This window comes from Catharus ustulatus, chromosome 4 (genome assembly GCF_009819885.2).
Source record: "Catharus ustulatus isolate bCatUst1 chromosome 4, bCatUst1.pri.v2, whole genome shotgun sequence".
Taxonomy (NCBI): Eukaryota; Metazoa; Chordata; class Aves; order Passeriformes; family Turdidae; genus Catharus; species Catharus ustulatus.
In genome coordinates, this window is record NC_046224.1 from 10,585,674 (window position 1) to 10,605,070 (window position 19,397).

At 35.8% G+C, this 19,397-nt stretch overlaps 1 protein-coding gene across 5 annotated transcripts in view; it reads left to right on the plus strand.

Annotated features, from left to right (window-relative positions):
• Positions 1 to 19,397, plus strand: part of CACNA2D1 (calcium voltage-gated channel auxiliary subunit alpha2delta 1) — a 368,220-nt gene that overhangs the window by 326,164 nt on the left and 22,659 nt on the right. For 2 of the 5 annotated variants that reach the window (XM_033056980.2, XM_033056983.2), the window contains exons 19-30: positions 3,363 to 3,434; positions 4,534 to 4,605; positions 8,292 to 8,353; positions 9,959 to 10,035; positions 11,172 to 11,186; positions 11,801 to 11,861; positions 13,505 to 13,602; positions 15,559 to 15,643; positions 15,855 to 15,917; positions 16,916 to 17,019; positions 18,265 to 18,351; positions 18,715 to 18,782. In XM_033056980.2, the coding sequence (XP_032912871.1) occupies positions 3,363 to 3,434; positions 4,534 to 4,605; positions 8,292 to 8,353; positions 9,959 to 10,035; positions 11,172 to 11,186; positions 11,801 to 11,861; positions 13,505 to 13,602; positions 15,559 to 15,643; positions 15,855 to 15,917; positions 16,916 to 17,019; positions 18,265 to 18,351; positions 18,715 to 18,782 (864 nt within the window). The remainder of the gene's footprint in view (positions 1 to 3,362; positions 3,435 to 4,533; positions 4,606 to 8,291; positions 8,354 to 9,958; positions 10,036 to 11,171; positions 11,187 to 11,800; positions 11,862 to 13,504; positions 13,603 to 15,558; positions 15,644 to 15,854; positions 15,918 to 16,915; positions 17,020 to 18,264; positions 18,352 to 18,714; positions 18,783 to 19,397) is intronic. The other 3 variants (XM_033056982.2, XM_033056984.2, XM_033056981.2) reach the window with 2 other exon arrangements.

Sequence of the window (19,397 nt, forward strand, 5' to 3'; positions counted from 1 at the left end):
AAATTATAGATCCTTGCTTTTATTTTTCCTGCTGAAAATGGATTGCAGTCCTTCTGTTTGCATGCTTCATTGCTAGTGATTTATTTCTCTTCTGTTTTGTTAAGTTGTGCTGGTGAATGTGGTGGTGGTGTGCTTATTCCAGTCATGTTACACGCATGACTGGATAAAGAGAAGAGCAAACTGAACTGTAAGTTTGTTTCTTCATTGCTTGGAATAAGCCCCACTAAATGGCAACCTTGGAAATAAAAATTGTGGAGCCCAAATACTGGTTAAAACATTCTTGGGGGAAAGAGACATAAGGGGAAAATAGTCTTCCATTTAAAGTGCCAATGTAGGAGATTTTTGTTCTAATTTTTAGTGGTTGTCTTTGTGCCTCAGGCGCATCTCATAATGCATTTATAGATGGTTATGTTTTTTGCCTATTAAAAGTGATTTAAAAGTATCATATAAGAAATGTGAAGTGATATAAGTCATAAAAAGAAGAAGAACAAACAGTTAATGCATACTTGAATTTTTACAGAATTAGTCGCTATTTTGTCTTTGGGACTCCTTACTATGACTGACCCAGGTTATCATTTGAAATAAATATTGACTTTGATTTGATGTGATGGCTTGTTTGTTTTTTTTACCATTTATTTTCTTTTCTGTTCCTTTGTGTGTTGGAATGGAATGTGAACTTCATAAATGCCTCCTCTGCCATGCCAATGCCTTCATGCATGCTGTTTGGGTTTGACCATGCTATTCATTATCCATTGCATGTAAGATATGTACATTTTTATTTATTTTTACATTTTCGCCTTTTGTTATTTATTTTGAGAGTGTGGATTTGTTGGGAGGGAAGAGCAACTGCATAGCAATAATTGAATAATTTTGAATTAGTAGAGAGCATACATTAATGTCATTATATTAAAGTTGCTACTTTTGTCTATCATATATAAATAGAAATACAAAAATTTTCTTGAAGTTTTCAGTAAATATTTTAAAGAAATACCCAGAATCTTTGTCTACAACCTTTTCAGTACATATTCCCTTCCTGAGAATACATTTATTGTTTTTTCTCTTAGCAGACAGTAAGTCTTGTAAAGAGCAAGAATGATCCATATAGCCAGAGACATGTACATTTTTTCCTCAAGAAAAGGAAGAAATAATCTTTTGTCTTTTGGAACTATTCTATATTACAGTCTTGAAAATAAGGGCTACTGTTAAGCTCTTAGTACTCCAGGCTGTTATATGAAGGCATCTTTTACCAGTTTTCAGGATATTTCTTCCTGTGCATACATGAATTGTGATGAAACATGCTTGCATTCCTTGATAGAACAGTCACATGTACATTTGTCATGTAACTTTGCCTGAGGATGCTAGGATAGGAGGAATATAGCCATAATTTTGAAGGAAGGAACTTTAGTCTACCCTGTGCACAATAGTATAGGAGAATTGCTGAATCCCTTAATTTTTTTTTTCCATTTTAAACTCTGAACTATCAGATTTAAATGGTTAAGTAATACATCCCCATACCCCCTTTTTTAAAGAAATACACTTGCTTTTAGGGGGTGCATTAAATAAGTACTGGGTGATGAGGATGGATGATTTTTACACCACACACAATATAAAGTCAATGGAGCTTAGGCAAAATTGCCAGAAAAAAGTTGGATTCCCAACAACTCATATGGAAGATGGCTCTGACCAAGTGAATGCAGACTGCAGCTGAGCAAGGAGCAGAGGCTGGAGGGTGGTCTGATCCAGTTCAGCAGAGCTGCAGTGGTCTTCAGCACTCCTGTGGGGCCAGGGCTACTGCAGATGTAGGTCACCAAAGTTCTCTGTGCTCCATAGTCAAGGGTTCACATCATCAGTGTTCCTTAGGTTCCTTAGGAAGCTTGGGTTTCAGTATTTCTGTGCTACAGGTTTCCATCTTTCAAACTGAGATAACAGTACTGATGTCAAGAGAAATTCCTTTGAAACTCCAGGGTGTTCAGGGAAGTTCTGTAATGCTGACAATAGAAGTGGGGTTTATTTTTTATAAACCCCAAATAATTTGCTGTAATTGCTGCCTTTTTGAATTATGAACTGTAGTCTATTCCCACCTCATATCAGCAAATGCATTGTCTGCTCTGGTAAAACTGCAAAGAGTTCAATTACCCAGCTTACTGCTTGGGTGGAGAAAACTCTCCCAAATTTCTCTCTCCCTTCTTGAAGGCAGGACATCAAGTGAGAGATTCATTTCCTCTGCTTACTCTGATTCCTCCCAAGCCAGTACAGTCTATGACAAAGGAGGAGAAGGGGAAGCAGCACCTCAGCATTAGCCCCATACATGACAGGCTGTGGACAGACACTGGCAATTAGTACAGTAATTTCATGAATACAAGCCGCACTGTTTTGACCAAAATTTTGCTCCCATACCGGGAATGCGGCTAATATTCAGGTACGGCCAATATGTGAATAATTTTCTGACATTTTCAAACCTGGGAGTGCAAACCAAGTCAGTGCAAACTGCAAAGTCGAGCTCCTGCCAGTAAAACCCTGCATTTACGTGGTTGTTACAAATTGATACTCTGTTGTGAGGCGGGTGGAGCTGCTCCCTGCAGGCAGCACAGGGGGTGGGGAAGGCGGGGCAGCTCCCTCCTGCTTGGCCCCGCGGCTCGGGGGAGGCAGGGGGAGCTCTCTCCTGCTGGCCCCGTGGCTCGGGGGAAGGCGGGCAGCTCTCTCCTGCTTGGCCCCTCAGCTTGGGGGGCTCCCATCCCCGCATGCCGCTGCCGCAGGAGCAGGCAGGCTACATCCCCGCCTCCCATCGCCGCCGCAGGTGCCGGAGGGCTCTGTGCCCCACCTGCCGCCATGGGGCAGCGCCGGGCTGGGGTGACCGAGCCCAGCAGTGGCGGCGGCCGGCCTCGAGCGGCCCCGCCGAGTGGCAGTGCTGAGCTGGGCCACCCAACCCTGTCAGCAGCCCCGAGCCCTCATGGCCCGAGCCAAGCCAGTAAACCCCACCCTGCCATGGTTCTGTTACTATTTGGCAACTTTGTTGCATGCGGGTCCTCACTGCAAACACAGAGCGGCTTATACTCGGGTGTGGCTTATTTATGGACAAAAAACAAAATATTTGCCAACACCCGTCGATGCGGCTTATACTCAGTGCGGCTTGTATTCATGAATTTACTGTATTAATTTGATTTTCACCTACCCAATTAACCTCTCTATCCAACAAAATAAAATAAATGAGAAAGGGCCATTAGTAATGCTACACGAGATTAAAGTAAATGGGTAAGTAAACCCAGTAAAGTAGGCTAATTTGAAATGAAGGGATTAGAGTGGTTTGTAATATTACAGTACTCTGTCTTTATTATTTGATCATTTAATATCTTCTGCTTCAGAATCCTAAATCTCAGGAACCTGTTACGCTGGATTTTCTAGATGCTGAATTGGAAAATGATATTAAAGTTGAGGTGAGATTACCTGGTTTCATAGTGCATGTTGCTGCTAGTATTTCACCATATAGTAAATGTAAAGCAATAAATGTTCTAGATCTTGAATGGGAATCTATTTCAATATAAATTTGAATTTTAAATTTGTAAAGATGATGGCATTATAGAGATGAAGTTATATTTAGACAAATTAAATCCCAGCATTATTTTTAGGCAAGGGCAATGCTTTATATTCCTCTCATTTTGAATAACCCCCAGATTGCTACTTAAATTCTTCTTCATGAAGCAACAATTCCTGGGAAGGAAGCCAGAAATTTTTTTTCAAACCAGAACACTTTTAAACAGAATATTAAAATATTACCTGAAATATTTTAAAAGTATTTCCCCATCTTATTGATGCAAGCTTGTTTCTCTGGCAAGAAAGTGAACTGGGAAGCAAAGTGTAATCAATAAATTAATTCCTCTGTATATTTTTCAGTATATTACTTATCTTGTAATATATTCAGAAATGATAAGTTTTTAAAATAACTAGTTTTCTGAAATCAAACAAAAGACTTTTAAACATTTTACATTTTTAGCATATTTTTTCACTCAAATTGTTCTTTTATAATGACAATAATCAGCCTGCCTTGATATCTGTTTAATTTTGCCTTAAGCTTCTTTGAAATGTCTGCTTCAGAGAAGAGTTACTCTCAAAGTGGTACAAAAGTGTTCCTGTGAATCAGTGCTGCTACCTGAATCACACAGATGTGCAGGGAGGCACAAGGAATGCTACACAAAACTCCTTTTCAGGCACAGAATTCACTCCTCTCTGTCAGTGCCCAAAGTTTTATGGCATGGTCCTGCAATGCAAATTATACCAGAATTGTTGCTTCATAACTCTACTGATTCAGTATATATTTGGATAAAATAACTTCTAATTGGAAAAGTCTGAAAACTGTGAACAAAACTTTTTAAGAGTTGTGACTTCCATTTGCATTAGCATTTTCCGTCTTTTTAAGAAATATTTTGATCACTTGAATGATTACTCATGTTACTTGCAACACCTACATTTCTTCTTCTTTTTTTTTTTTTTTCTTTTTTTTATTTAATTTTTTTTCCTTTTCTTCCTGGCCACCAGATTCGGAAAAAAATGATAGATGGAGAAAGTGGAGAAAAAACATTTGAAACACTAGTCAAGTCCCAAGACGAGGTAAGATAGAAACCCAAAGAATTACATTTACAGGAATAAACCAAACCAGAAAAATAATGTGAATTGGTGAAATGCTGGTATGTTCATTTTGTAATGACAATTTGTACCATTTTTCCCTCCAGATTTGTTAGTTTTTCTGGCTTATAGTAAAACAAAAAAAAAAATTATGTACTTAGGAAAAAAAAATGTTTTGTTTCTTGGTTTCTTTGGTGCATCATTAATCAGGCAGTTGTTGATGAGGTCTTACACTCTTCAACAGGAAATGGACTCAGCCTACTTCTGTGCATGAATTCCAAAACAAAGTGCTTAATTTGCTTGCGGAGATGTGTGAGGATGGGTTTGGTAGTTTAAATTGTGGTTGAATGGGAAGAAAGTTGTGAGAAAAAATAATAAAGTAATATTTTTATGCCATAAATGAGGACTCTGGAATAAGCAAATTCATCTTGCAGTTATAACATGTACTTTCTGAACAGCTTGTTGAGTTCTTTATTTTCTTCTCCAAAATACTTATTCCCAATAAACATTGCTACTGTTTTATCTAATAAGCAAGCATGTTTCCTAGCAATAAGAAACACTCAAATTTGATATGGGCCCTTACATGGGTGCTCTGCTTCTTGGGGACCTCAGTGAGAAGAAATCATGATGTACTGAAGAGCAGTTCTGGCCAGAGTATGCCCCACAATTACAGTTCTACAACAGCTTTTTGAAACACTTTTGCCCTGAACATATGTCAGTTTGAAGATACCTGATTTGATGACTTAGCAGATGCTGCACATCCCATATATGTAAGCTCACTGTAACTGTGATATATAGAAGAATTGCTTGCAGTTAATTCATCCTGGCTTTCCCCTCTTCCCCTTTTCTTCTAGAGACCTGTATCAGCAGTGCCCTTGCCTCCTTTACTGTTTCATGCTTTCTCACAGTAAAATGCTAAAGCCAAGCTTTACAATATTGCTTTACAATCTCTGGGTAAATCCAGGTGTGGGAAAAGAAAAAAGTGTTTCTCCTGAATGGTTCCACTGTTGGAGAATGGTGCACAAATAGGTGTTTTCTGGGGCAGAGGCTAAGCCCCAGTGCATGCCAGTTCTGCCTCTCATCTGTGTCAGGAGGTGATGCTATTTAGGATGCCACCAGTCTGTTCCCTAAAGAAAACTGGGTCATTCCTGACCCACTGTCAGAAAGCCCAAAATCCTGCTGCCATCTGAGTCGAGGATAAACTTCTCTGAAGGAAGAGACTCCATGCTGGGACATTTTCAGATTTATGTTGTTTTGTTTAAGTGGAGCCTTTCCAGGTCTGTGGCTGAAAAAGGTTCTGTGTATGCGGTCAGAAGAGGGAAGGTTAGAAGGTCACAAATATACAATAGCACGATTTGGGTTGTACAAGAAATTGCATTTATGGCAAACATTGAAAAAGTTGCAGGCTGTTTTTGCATTTCTCAGGCTCTGTGCTACAAAGGACCTGAAAGAGTTAGTCCTGCATTCTTTGCCCAAAGAAAGAGGGAGGGAAGAACTGGGAATGCTGAAGTCAGTTACGGTATCTGGGCAGGAGGGAGGATGTAACATCCCTGGGTGCATGAGAATGTGCTGGTTACACACGGCCCCGACCACAGTCTGTGTTGGAATAAAATATCCCCAACCTTTGATCCCAGATGTTTCAATGCCAGTGAAATTAATTATCCTCACCTTCCCTTGCACCATGGCTCAAGATTTCTTCCTCTACCCAGACCTCGCTGAGAAAGGAGCAGCCAGAGCTGGCTGGCTATGATGACTGCTTCTAGCCATTGCACCCTCCCAGCTCCAGGCTGCTAGAACCAGAAAATGCTGCTTGAAACCACGGGCCACGCATGAGCCATGCATCACTTAGCACTTGATAGCTTCATATATTTTCTTATAAAAAGGGCTGATGTGGTCGGTTGCTCTGAACTGACAGTTGCAGTCTTCGGGCTTAAAATTTATGTTCTTTTTGTTTTGCTTTTTGGTTTAAGTTTGCATGGCTTTCCTTTTGTGTTGCAGCTGGCCCCAGCAGTGTCTTGGGAGATGACTTCATACTGCAGCATAGAGACTGGACTTGTAGCAAATGTGGGTGGGGTGCACTGGAGTCTGCCGAGGCCTCGGGGGCTTTCCAAGTAACAGAGAAGATGCCATAGGAACAAAAGCATTGCCACATTTGGCAGCCGGGGTGGGCAGCAGTGAAAACTGAAGGGTCACAAAAGCTGCAATAACATGTGTGAGTTGTTTGGCAGTGATAGCTGGGGATGAGATGCTCTCACACTCCCTCCGAGGAGCAGGCAGAGGTACATGGGAGCTGAGGTGTGAGGATGTGTTATCTGCTGGGCTGTCTTGGACGGGAGCTTTCAGCCAGTTTGCTTTCAAGCACTCTGACAATGCTGGTGGCAACATGATTTAATTACAGCCCAGTTCTTCTCTTCTTTCCCTCCCACCATGGGCACTTCTTTCTCTTGTTGTGGTACACATGGTGACCCATGACACTGTGCCTGGCTTGGAGGGACTGCCAGCACTAGCTTCAAGTGGCTACTTTTAGCCTGAAGTACACATTAAGTACAAATAGGCTTTGATAGGAATTTCTTCAACCAGCTTTCTACCTTAAATATAAAATCTGTAAGGGTACTAGACATTGTTATATGCATCTTCTGTTTTTCTTTTATCTTTTTTTATTTTCTTTCAAAAATTACTGTTAAATTATTTATACTGTCATACTGGACTGAAAAGCAACCACCAGGTAATAAGAAGGGTTCAATTTATTAATGTCATATGAGTCACCTCTTTTCCACAGCCATGGTCATTTTCCTACTATCCTTTAGAGGTGTACCTGTGGTACCTTTCACCAGTTTGTGATGTTGCAGTGCAATGGCTGTACAGTCTTCATTGCTGGCATACTTACAAAAATTTGATTATAAAGTAATAATATGTTGCAGCTGGCATAATCTTATAGTTTTCAAGGTGGAAAACTGAGTAAAATTATGTCAGCCAGGTGTATTCATGGTTAAATCTTTGGGGAATTGTGACACTGAGCCTATCACACAGTTTTTCATACCACAAGAAAACAAATGGTAAAAATCATCCTGATGTATGAAGTTTTTTAAAAAGAAGCATTTATTTCAATGTTAATTTTTTCCCAAAATTTAAAACCTCTTAATGAGATTAAAAACACAAGTTTAGCAGGAAGTGTCTATACAATCAGAATTACCAGACTGCCTGTAGTTATGATTCAAATTTAAATGCATTAAGCCAGTGGTGCTGTGACCTGAAAGGACAGGTTCTGGGTGTTCTTCTTTTTAAAGACTTACCTACAAAGTCTTTTTGTAACTGAAGGGGTTTTTTTTATGTTTTTGTAGTTCAACTGCAAAATGATCCATAAAGGGAAAGCGTTTTTTATCAAATTTCAATCACTTAAATAAAAGTTCACATAGATCTAGCTAATGTGAGAGTTATAGGTCAGGTTTGTCTGATTTATTTAAATTTTGCTAATGTTCAATAAAAATTATATAGTTGATTCTTTTGCAAAACATAAGTTTGTAAAATATTTAAGGAAAGGAGATGCAAAATAATAAATACACATCCAACAGATTTGTACTTGATTTTACACAGTATTTCTCCATGAAAGGTCACAATTGTTGAAACGCCTTAGCTTAATAATTTAATTTTTCACCAATATCTCTTTGTAGAGGTATATTGATAAAGGAAACAGAACATATACATGGACTGCTGTGAATGGCACTGACTACAGGTAACTAATTTCTGTTCTTTGACTTCCTTTGTTTATTTAAGTGTCCTTTTGGTCACCTTTGGTTAATGTTTTTAGCATTATGCTTTCTATACTAGCTAAGGTGACACTGGTGTATATATTATTTCAATTTCATTTAAGCACACAGCATTGTAACATTAGAAGGCATGTTGAAACATTCCTTAACATTGCCCAAAACAAGTAAAGGTTTTCCAAGTCTCAGGAACATTTAACTACTCTAGTTCAAAACTACATGGTGAAATATTGAGTCAAATTTTGACCACAATGCTATTTCTGTTATGGTGAATTTCAGTAGTCCTCAGCCAAGTTGGATCCCAATTTCTGTTGTCTTCTGCACAGGTGTACAGTCACTGAGAATGCAAATATTAATTTGAGTGTAAAACAAAATAAATCAGTTTTAACAACAGAACATAAACCCAGGATCTTCTATTCACTATCCCATTTTTCTGTTGAACTGCCTCTATCTTTATTCTCAATAAGAAAAGGAATTTTTTATCAGACTGCCATCTATCAATTAGCTAGAGAAATACATCTGATTTGCATGACTTCTTAATTCTGCCTGAGCTTCCTGGCATGAGATACAGCAATAAATCCTCAGAGTATCCTTGCAGAAAACCTATTAAACATAAAATTATAGATTTTAATTAGCAATTTCTGCTAGCAGTAACTGTTAATGACAGGTAAACTGCCACTGATTTCCCTAGAGGAGAATTGGTAGAAGGCTATCACTAAATATTCAGCAATCTCACTTATATTCTGTGTAAATTGCAAATGTGCTGCTAAAGGTCAGCTCATTTATGGCTCAACTGTACAAAATTTTTAATGTTAATTTCTGCAGCTCTTCATTAGGAACTGTTGCAGTTCAGCATGGATGAAATCCAAGTGTAAAAATTAAGGATGCTACTTGGGAGTTGATGATACCTCTTTAATGATTACTCATACCTCCTGTCCTTTACATATATTTTTAGAACTGAACCCTTCTACTTATGTGTAGAATTTAGCTGCAAAAACAATTCCTACATATATTGAACAAAAATAAATATAATGTAAAAGAAAACATTGCAAATGCTCTGCAAATCTTAAAATATTATTGCACAATTTCATTCAATATTGTTAGTGGTGACTGCATGATTAAAGAAAATTTTTTTTTTGATCCTGAAGGTAATGCAAGTATTGCCAGATGTGTTTCCTGGAGAATATTGATCATTGTTTTATTAGTGAGTCTCCCATTACATGATGTGTGCAAATCAGCACAGTACTAAGTGATATTTTTGCAGTCAGTGATCACCATGACATGTTATATTGGGATTGCAATTATTTGGAAATTCCTTGCTTATCTACTAAAAAAGTGCATTTGTGTTTAAAAGTGTAAATAAGAATTGAAATAAAGACAGGAACTCTCAAGATTGGCATAAATGTACTTGTGTTTATTACTATATATGAGGCTGGTATATCACTGTGTGCCTTCCTCATCTCATGACAGCCCAAATCCCAAAATTGTTAATTGCTTTCAAAACACAGAGAAGCTGAAACTGGAAAACTGCTGTAAATAACATAATTGCTTTACTTGTCTCATTTCTGTTGCAGTTTGGCACTGGTCTTACCATCATACAGCTTTTATTATATTAAAGCCAAAATAGAAGAACCAATAACTCAAGCCAGATGTAAGTACTGTAAAGATTCCCTGGTTTTGTCTGGTATTGCCAAGTCTCAGATTCACTTAAAAAGCAATGTTTGAAATTCATAAATTTTGTGGAATTCACTGATGTTATCATGATGTACCCAAAATCTTTAGCAATGATTCTAACCCTGAGGTGCAAGAAATATTCTATAAGAATAGAATATGTGCAGAACATGTCAGTTCCACTGACAATCCCTACCCCTTGCTCTGTGCCTATAGAATCATTGCTTTGTGTATCTTCTATTGCTGTTATTTTAAGGGTCTGGATACTATTTTTTTTTTCATTCTATTAGCAAAATATAGGGATACAGACTATAAGAGTAAAACTTTCTTTATTTTAGAGCCATATGAAAGCCCTGTTTGGTTTGGGTTGCAGTTAGGTTTTTATTTTGCATTTTACAAATAGTTTCAGTGGATGTTTGCATTGTATTTTTAGATTAGACTGATTTCAAACCATTTATAGATTCTGAAGTGATAGCTGGAAATTATACTTGTCAGTATTCAAAGGTTTATTTTGTTTATTAGGTGTAACTTAACTGTAGTCTAGGTAGTACACAAAATAGAACCAATCACAATCACTTTTAAACTTTAATCAGGTATTATGATAAATTTAGAACAAATATGCAGTTAAATAGAAAGTTCAAAAAACACAAAAAACCACAGAGGCATAGACACTGTAAGTTTAGAGAAAACTTGGTTAGCACTGCATCACTCTCCTATACAATTGCTCCCACTTATGAAGAAGAATATAGCAACTTTTAATAATCAGGGATTTATTTTGTAAGTTTTTCCAATATCGAGTACTTTAAAATTAAATTTTTAAACTGAGACTATGATTCTCTTATATGCACTTTTATCAACAAAACCTACAAAACAGACCCTTGAAACAGCCACAGTGTATAGAAGGTACTGAGAAATAACTGACAAGAACCTATTCTTCAGTCTTCAGAGATGTTTGTCTTTTTTTTTTCCCAGACTACAGCTGTATGTAAATTGAACCTTTGAATCTATGTACAATATTTTTATTCAAGGGGCTGTTTGAATAAAATATTGGTTTGTGACCCCTTGTGCTTTACCCTGTTTTTTTCTGTTTCCCTGCTTTCTCTTTCTGATGGATTGTGACAGCCAAGAAGGGCAAGTATATTCTTGTTGCTCAATTTCCTTCTGTTTACTGCAGTTGATATTTTTCACTTATATTTCTATTCCTACTGGATATTCTCCTCTGTATTCCTCATCTCAGGATTTTTTTCATGATCATTGGGTACCATAGCAATAGAAAGGGGGAAAAAAAAGTGAAGTATTTTTCTGTTTTCATACACATTTCAATATGTTGCTAATCTCTAATCCTTCTTTGTCTGGTCCTATCAGTGTTCAGTGATATCAGCTATTAAAGCCATTTTTTTAATTAGGATTTACAATGATGCTACCAGAATTGAGTATTTTAAACCTTATTGCAGAAAATATTTTTCTTAATGCTAATTAATTTCTATGCTAATTAAATGTCTTCCTTAAATAAATTTTTAGATAATATCATACTGTTGCCAGTTGTATGTTGTATATAATAATCAAGTAATTTCTTCCTGCCTTGCGAAATATTGGGAAGCATAGAATTCCTTAGGGAGAAAGTGCCTCAAACATTTCTTTGTAAATTCATGGATGCATGCAAAAGTTAGCCAAGTAGTTTGAGAAGGGGAATGATGGTAAAAATTCTAATTTATTTACTTGGTGTTTACCCTCCATCTTTTTAGTTTCAGAGTCACTGAAACCTGAGCATTTTGATGAGGCTGGCTATACGTTTTTAGCACCAAGGTTGGTTGATTTCCCAGTAATAAGTGTTATTTCAGCATCTAATCTGATTATTGACATGTGGAAAATATGATTTGACCAATAAAGCTTCATTTGGTAAAAAATTATCAATCTCTTTTTGTGCTGGAATGTAAATAGCATCTTCAGGCTCTGATTTCTGCTCAAATTTTTCAGAGAGCTGTAAAAACTGATATTGATATTTTGTTGGAAAACTTATTCACATCTGGGTATTTCTTGTGATTCTGACTTCTGAGATTTTAAACCTATTTTAAAAAAGTTTCATAATACTTACCACAACATGTTTCCCAACTTCAAGACAAAGGGTTTCAAAGCTCTCTATTACTTAATTATTAGTTTATTTTCAATTAATTGAACCTAAACATTTTTAAGTCATTGAAAATTTATAATTTTGTTAGTTCCGTGAGATTTTTTTATTAAAGATTCTGCAGCTCTTCTTTCTCTTTTAAAATTATGTTCGCAAGGGAAACTTAGTATGATGAAAACTTCCTAAAATTTAAGTTCCTCTAAAAGATAGTTGTGATAAATAAAGGAAATGCTGTACAGTTAAGATCAATTGAGAATTGTTGCATTCTTTTTTTTATCTGATAAATTTCTGTAGACCTTTTAATTTCAATTAATAGATCGATTTCAATTAATAGATCGATTTATGTAAAGTCTTCTGTCTTTAAATGTATGCTAGCTTAATAATTTATTTTTTCTGAAAGACTGAAGCTTTTGAGAATTATTTGTACCAATTAGCAGCTTCCAGCAAGTCCCTACTGTCCTACATGAACAAAGTTTGTTTGATATGTAGCTCTGGTTAAATTTGAATATTGGTATAGTAAGGTAAAATCTGCCTGTGGTATTTCTGGATTATGGTAAGGTAAATAAAGGGTACTAAGATATCTTATAAAATATTTGAACAGACTTGTGTGTGAAACTGAATTAATATAAAAGCTCATTTTAAAAAGAGAGCCCCCTGCTTTACTGCTAAATTCTCTTTACATTTTAATTAAAGTTGTTTAATGCTACTCATAGTATTTCCCTCCAAAATGCCAAGTGACTTTTATTTTGCTTGTTTGCATTCAGAATTGCCCAGGGACAGGAGTCTACCATTTATCTCTTTTGCATATGTCAAAACAAAGAGTGTTTATATGTCCATGTCATTTGTACCCTAATAAAATTGCATTTAAAACTTCTCAGAGGATAGGACTTTAACCTTTAAATCTGGTCTTAGCTGAGCATGTGGTGTCTATGTTTCACCAGCAGTCCAGGTACTTTTAAAGTTTAACCCAGGAACAATTTAAATTTACTGGGCATATTTTTAGTTTAAAATCTATGTACGTATATGTATTACACTACTCTTCATTTTGTCTCTGGAAACCCATGCCCTATTTCATGCATGCAGTTTTCTTACAATCCAAATCTTAGCAAATGCTTAGACAGGCATTTGAACACCTTATTTCCTGTGGATGTCAGAAATAATTGATATGGTAATCATTAAATACTGATCATGGGAGCCAATTGGCAGAGTAGTACCAGCTACTTCATCATAGTTGTACAATCCTACTTGGAATTCTAAATTTTGCTGCTTTAATAGCAAAAGAAAAGAAATATGAGAAGACTCATGTTTTGTTGTTTTTCAGAGAATATTGTAGCGATGTAAAAAAATCAGAAAACAACACTGAATTTCTATTAAATTTCAATGAATTTATTGACAGAAATACTCCAAGCAGTTCATCATGTAAGTACACTTCTAACCTCACTGAATTTTTTCCTTAGTAAAACACCTTCTCATGGATAAGAGTTCATGTGCAAATTTAGTGGGTTTTGTTTGGGTTTTTTTTTAGTAGAAATGTATCTATGTTGGGATTTTCTATCCAAGGTAGAGAGTGTAAAATTAGTTTACAAGTTTCTGGCTTTATTTAAGAAATTTTTTAAGGCATTATGCATCTCATGTTTTCCATAATTCCTCTCAGCATTTTGCTCAAGCATCAAATAACTACTGGTTCGTTTTAATACACTCCAAGTATTTTTGAGTTTATATTTTCTAGCTTAAGCATAGCAGCCAAAGTAAGTCTGAAACAGACTCAAAATCTTGTAATGAAATAATCTTCAACCTGCTTTCTTGTAATTGTATTCCAAAATCTGTAAAAAAAAAACTTCAAGACCAAAATAACCAATAACCAGAATAAAAGATAAGGAAGTTATTTTGCTGTTCACAATTTGGTTAAAGAGATCTCTCTTGGTCTTGAATAGCTTAAGACCACACAGATCCATGTAACTGCTGCAGTGGTGAGCACTGGGCTTTGGGAAGGGTTTAATTTGTGTTTTGAGATTGGGCCTTAACCTCTGTTTAGAATAAGGGAAGCGATATTACCATCAGTAAGGTGTTAAAGCCTTGTTCTCAAGAAAAAAAATCAGTGTTTGGATTTGGTTTGGTACATACACGTCTGTTTATCATTATTAATAATTTGTACATACTTGGAATAACCTTTTTTTGGCCTTGCTTTTCTCAAGTCTTTTTGACGTGTTGCTGTCAGGGATAGCTTATCAATTCAGAAAGAGTCTCTCTGCTAGACCATGTAACTGAAGGAATGCCCACTTAGATATCTTCTCACAAAAGGATATATTTGTGTGCATGTATAGGTGTTTGGTGTTCTTTTAATAGAGTGATGTTGTTCATTGACACATTACTGGCTGACTGAAATTTTATTTGAATACCTTGACTTGGTCTCGGAAATTAAAACATTCACCTCCAGTGATTAAGGCAATTAATGATAATTTAATAAAATGTAATAAAAAATGAAAATTCTTGCATAATATTCACTATAAGCAAATATTGAGGACACATTTAGGGATGTTGTAGTATACAGTAGTACTCAGTAGGTAATTATTCTAATTATTCCAAAATGTTATCTACTTATTGCTTTATTTCAGTTTGGAATATGGAGCATACTTTTTTTTCCTTTTTTTTCCTAATAATTAAGATACTTTAAAAATAATCTCCTTAATGAGTAAACAGTGTTAACTAAAGGACTGAGTGGCTGTAGAAATTATCTCAGCTAAAAATGCTTTTCAAAAGGAATAACAAATAAAATCCTCACATTGAAATAATCTTCAGTAACTCTGCTAAAGTGTTACTGAAAAAGATGGTTGAGAACCACTGACTTCATTTTTTCAAAGAAATTTAAGCATGGCATCTCAGTATAAGCTACTGGCTTAAAATTAGTCTATTTCCCTGTATCCACTCTCAGAGGAAAAATGGGTTTTATTTAGAGCCTGGGACTTAATCCATCTAAATATATTATGATGTAGTTGAATTTCATTAGGATTTGTTGTTTCCTTGCACCAACTGAGATAAAAATGAGCACATGCTCTAAAAATAGGTTAAAATGCAGATTTTGGGGCTTTGCAAAACTGGATCCTATACGCTTATCACCTTCCTTATTCCTGTGACACAAAGGTAGGGTTTTAGGATACAAAGAAAATGTTTAAGTGAACTCGACAGTTCAATAGTGAGAGCATCTATTTAACTCCAATTGGCTGAAATAATTTGAAGTTAGGCAGAATGTCTAATATTAACAGCTACAATCTTTGTGGCTGGAGCATCTTGACTACTCATAATTTCATTTTAGGCTTTTATTGAAACTCCATCTCATATGGTTTCAGATGACTTACACTTTAACTGTTTTGATAGGTAATACTGATATGGTCATTAGAGTTTTACTGGATGCAGGATTTACAAATGAACTGGCCCAAAATTATTGGAGTAAACTCTCTCTGTAAGTATTCTTTTTATTGACTGTTATCTTTTTATGCATTTCAGAGTTTGAAAACAAAATCTTATACATATGTTTGTATATACACATATGCAGTTAATGTTACAGAGAATATATATTTATTTACAGTTATGTACTTTAATGAAAACTTGTGACATGGGAATTTGTGAGAATTTCATTCAGTTTTCATTTTAAATCTTGTTTTTATTTACAGTGATGGAGTTGTTGCACAATTTGTTGTTACAGATGGTGGAATTACTAGAGTTTTCCCCAAAAGGTAAGAATTATTACAAAATACTATAATATGATAATTTGGAAACCTGAAAGGATGGACTGTTAAAGAGTGGCTTTATTGAATGAAAAGCTACAGTCTGCTACGCTCTAATCTCTACTGATAGCTGTGGAATTAATGGAATGTTTTGTTTTTCTTCATTTTTGCCTGTTCCACTGCTTGAAACTAATCTATCCCACTATTTGCATGGCAGACCCTTGTAATCCAAGTTTCTAATCAGTGTAGAGTAGCAGTAAAAGCAAAAAAGTAAAAGCCTTTGTAGTAACAGTGGGACCATGCTAATTGCTCATTACTCCCGAGCACACAGTTGTTTGGCAGGCTGCAAATACTGGAAAGTAGTGGGTGATTTTTTTTTGTTTTATTTAGACTAAGATCAGACCTAAAGGTCCAGGGTCTTCAAGAGAGAAAAATGTATCATTCTCAGAGGACAAAAAGGGAATGTGAAATTGGACATACAATAAACTAGACACACCCCCATGAGTGACTGGGAATAGTGAGGGCACCAGTACAGATCTACTGGTAAATGGCAAATTTATCTATTTCCTTAGGTTTATTCTGTGTTTCCCCAAAATGTGAAAATGGCAATGAATTTTACTCCCCAAGTGAGTTTCTTTCCTATTTTGGAAATATTAATATTAAATCTTTTAGGACTAAGATAAAAGCATAACAATTGCTGTAAAGATTCATTTAGATTTTGTTATAAGTAGTGATGCAGTTGTATTTGTCACAACAAATCTAAAAGTGGTGAGACTAAATTAGAGGTTTTCCAAGAATACTAATTCTTTTTTCCCCTAAGTTTGTTTGTTTAGGGTTTTTCTAGTGATTACACCTGTCTTTTAACCTGAAAACTGACATAGCCTGAGGACTATAAGAATGAATCTCACATTTTTTCCTAATGTGGAACATTGAAAGAAAATAACCTGCAGTACAGTTTTAATGAGACTCTAAACTGTCTTTTTTTGCTCTTTTTTCTTTTTATTTAGGGCAGGAGAAGATTGGTTGGAAAATGCTGAAACTTATGAAATCAGCTTCTATAAGAGGAGTTTAGATAATGACAACTATATATTCACAGCTCCATACTACAACAGTAAGTCACCAGAATTTAGAAATGTCAGAGCTAGCTAGTCCAATATAAGTGGGAGCTTCTCATAGCAAATGAAGTCGCTGACAAAAGATGCAAGCATGATACTTCATAAGGAAACAAATCTTGAGATAATACCCATTATTAAGGAAAAATTAGGAGGCACTAAGTGAGGTCATCATAATTTGTCAACTATTCTGGTGGCCCTGTGTGCTCAGAATAAACCTCAGTGAAAGCATATAGAGTACTGGTGTTCATTCAGTGTATTGAAACTGTTTTACAGAGATACTTTGGCAGAATTATTTTAACAGAAAGTGAAATAGAACTGCACTCATAGACAATAATTCTACCGAAAGTCTTAACAGAGCTCAGTTCTGTACTGTCTCAGCACCCCCAGGACTGATTTGGGGGACCAGACATAAGGGTCCAGAGGCCATAATTTTATCCACTGCACCACTACTTAGTTTAAACTTTGCTTTTGAATTCTATTTGCAATTGCACTTATTCACCAAAACCAGTTGGTCTGAGATACTGTGACATTTCAAACCTATATATGCACAATAGCAAGTGCTCGTTATTGATGTGAGCAACATTAATCTTCTCAAGTTTGCCAAAAAGCAGATGCTACCATAAATGACATACTACTCTCTTAAACATATGGGATCCTTCATTGCTGTTATTTCATAATTATTTATTGCATTTTTTTCTCAGTAAAATATAAAGATAGTAATTAGCAAAATTCCCTGAAGCCTTTGTTTCTCCTCAAGCAGCTCCAGGAACTTTTAACTTGCCTTTTCATACTAAGCAGTGTTGAAAAGTTTTTGAAGTCTGTCAGAGCAGAAATTGTGCATTAGTGAGTGTTGTCAGTATACCCTGCATTGAAAAATACACAGACAGCATCAGGATAAAATCTTTGGCTGTGATCCTGGTTTTTGCAGAGCTCTCACATGTGTACAGGTATTCATGGCTCTGTTTGCAGAAGAAAAGGCTGCAGGATCTTTCTGAAGCAGTCAAACAGGGAACAAAAAGAGGAAAAGTAAATACAAGTATTTCTTAGTCATGCCAGTGTTGGTGATCTGAGCTATCACAGGTGATAAATGTGTACTACAGCTGGGTCAGCGCTTTTGGACAAAGACTTTTTTAAATCATTTTGGTATTTGAATAATAACAGATTTCAGTTTCAGAGGAAGAGGCTTTTATATCCCTCTAACTTTTTTTTTTCCCCTTTTTTCTTCTCTTCTATACTGTCAGAAAGTGGTGCCAATAGCTATGAATCAGGTATTATGGTAAGCAAGGCTGTGGAAATAGAAGTTGATGGGAAGCTTCTGAAGCCAGCAGGTAAGATAGAGTGGTACTGAAACTTGAAATACTTTAGTTATTTAGTTGTTGCTCAACAGTGAATTGGAAATTTAATTGAGATTTCAAAGGAACTTCACTTTATAATAACATTATTTTGTCTGTGACAGTTTCAATCTTTCTAGTGGAAATCGTTTGCATTTGAGTAAGAGTGTTTATTTTATTAGTTTCATGAATGGTGTTGGTGATCAGACACTTGAACAAAAAACATATTTTATCCTTCTCTAGTTCAATTATTTAGATGTCATTATAATTCCCCCCCCCCACCCTTTTTTTAGGATTATACAGTTACCTTTTTTTTTTCCTTCATTTTACTAAGAAAGACTTTCATGTATTTCTTCTTAGTTGTTGGAATAAAAATTGATGCAACCATCTGGATGGAAAATTTCACAAGAACCACAATCAAGAGCCTGGTAAGCAATTGACCAAGTCTTTTTTGAACTTTATTTGCATTTCTCAAAGCTTCAGATGCAAATAGGTTTACTGTCTCTTTGTGCCAGAGTCACACTGATGCACAGTTGCCAAGCAGTTGTGGTATTTAAATCATCCAAATGCACAAAATAAATCTATGTTGAAATAGGCTGTATTTTTTACATGTCTTGCTTTCATAAGTAGAGACAAAGAAAAATTACATATTCTAGATAGTAGTAAGATTATGCTGTAGCAGTGAATAAAATCTACAAAATAATTGGTGAATCTGTTTTTATTTAATATCCAGGATGAGTAAACAGTGAACAATAAGTTCACTTGCAACCAGTATCACAGTGTTTTAGCAGAACTGAATGAAATAGGTGCTTAACCATTTGATTCCTTACATCTAATGTGTGATACATCTGAGGTGTAAGTGGCAAGGAGGAAAGGTTAAATGGAAGGGAAAATATGGACTTGATCGTGAATTGTGGAAGGGAAGGTGCCAAATGAAGAACATGAGCTTCTTGCTGGGTGAGGCAATATTGCTTGGTTAGTTTTATGTTTAAGGAATCAATAAGAGAGTCTGACTGGTTTAGATATTGGAACTGTAGTTCAGT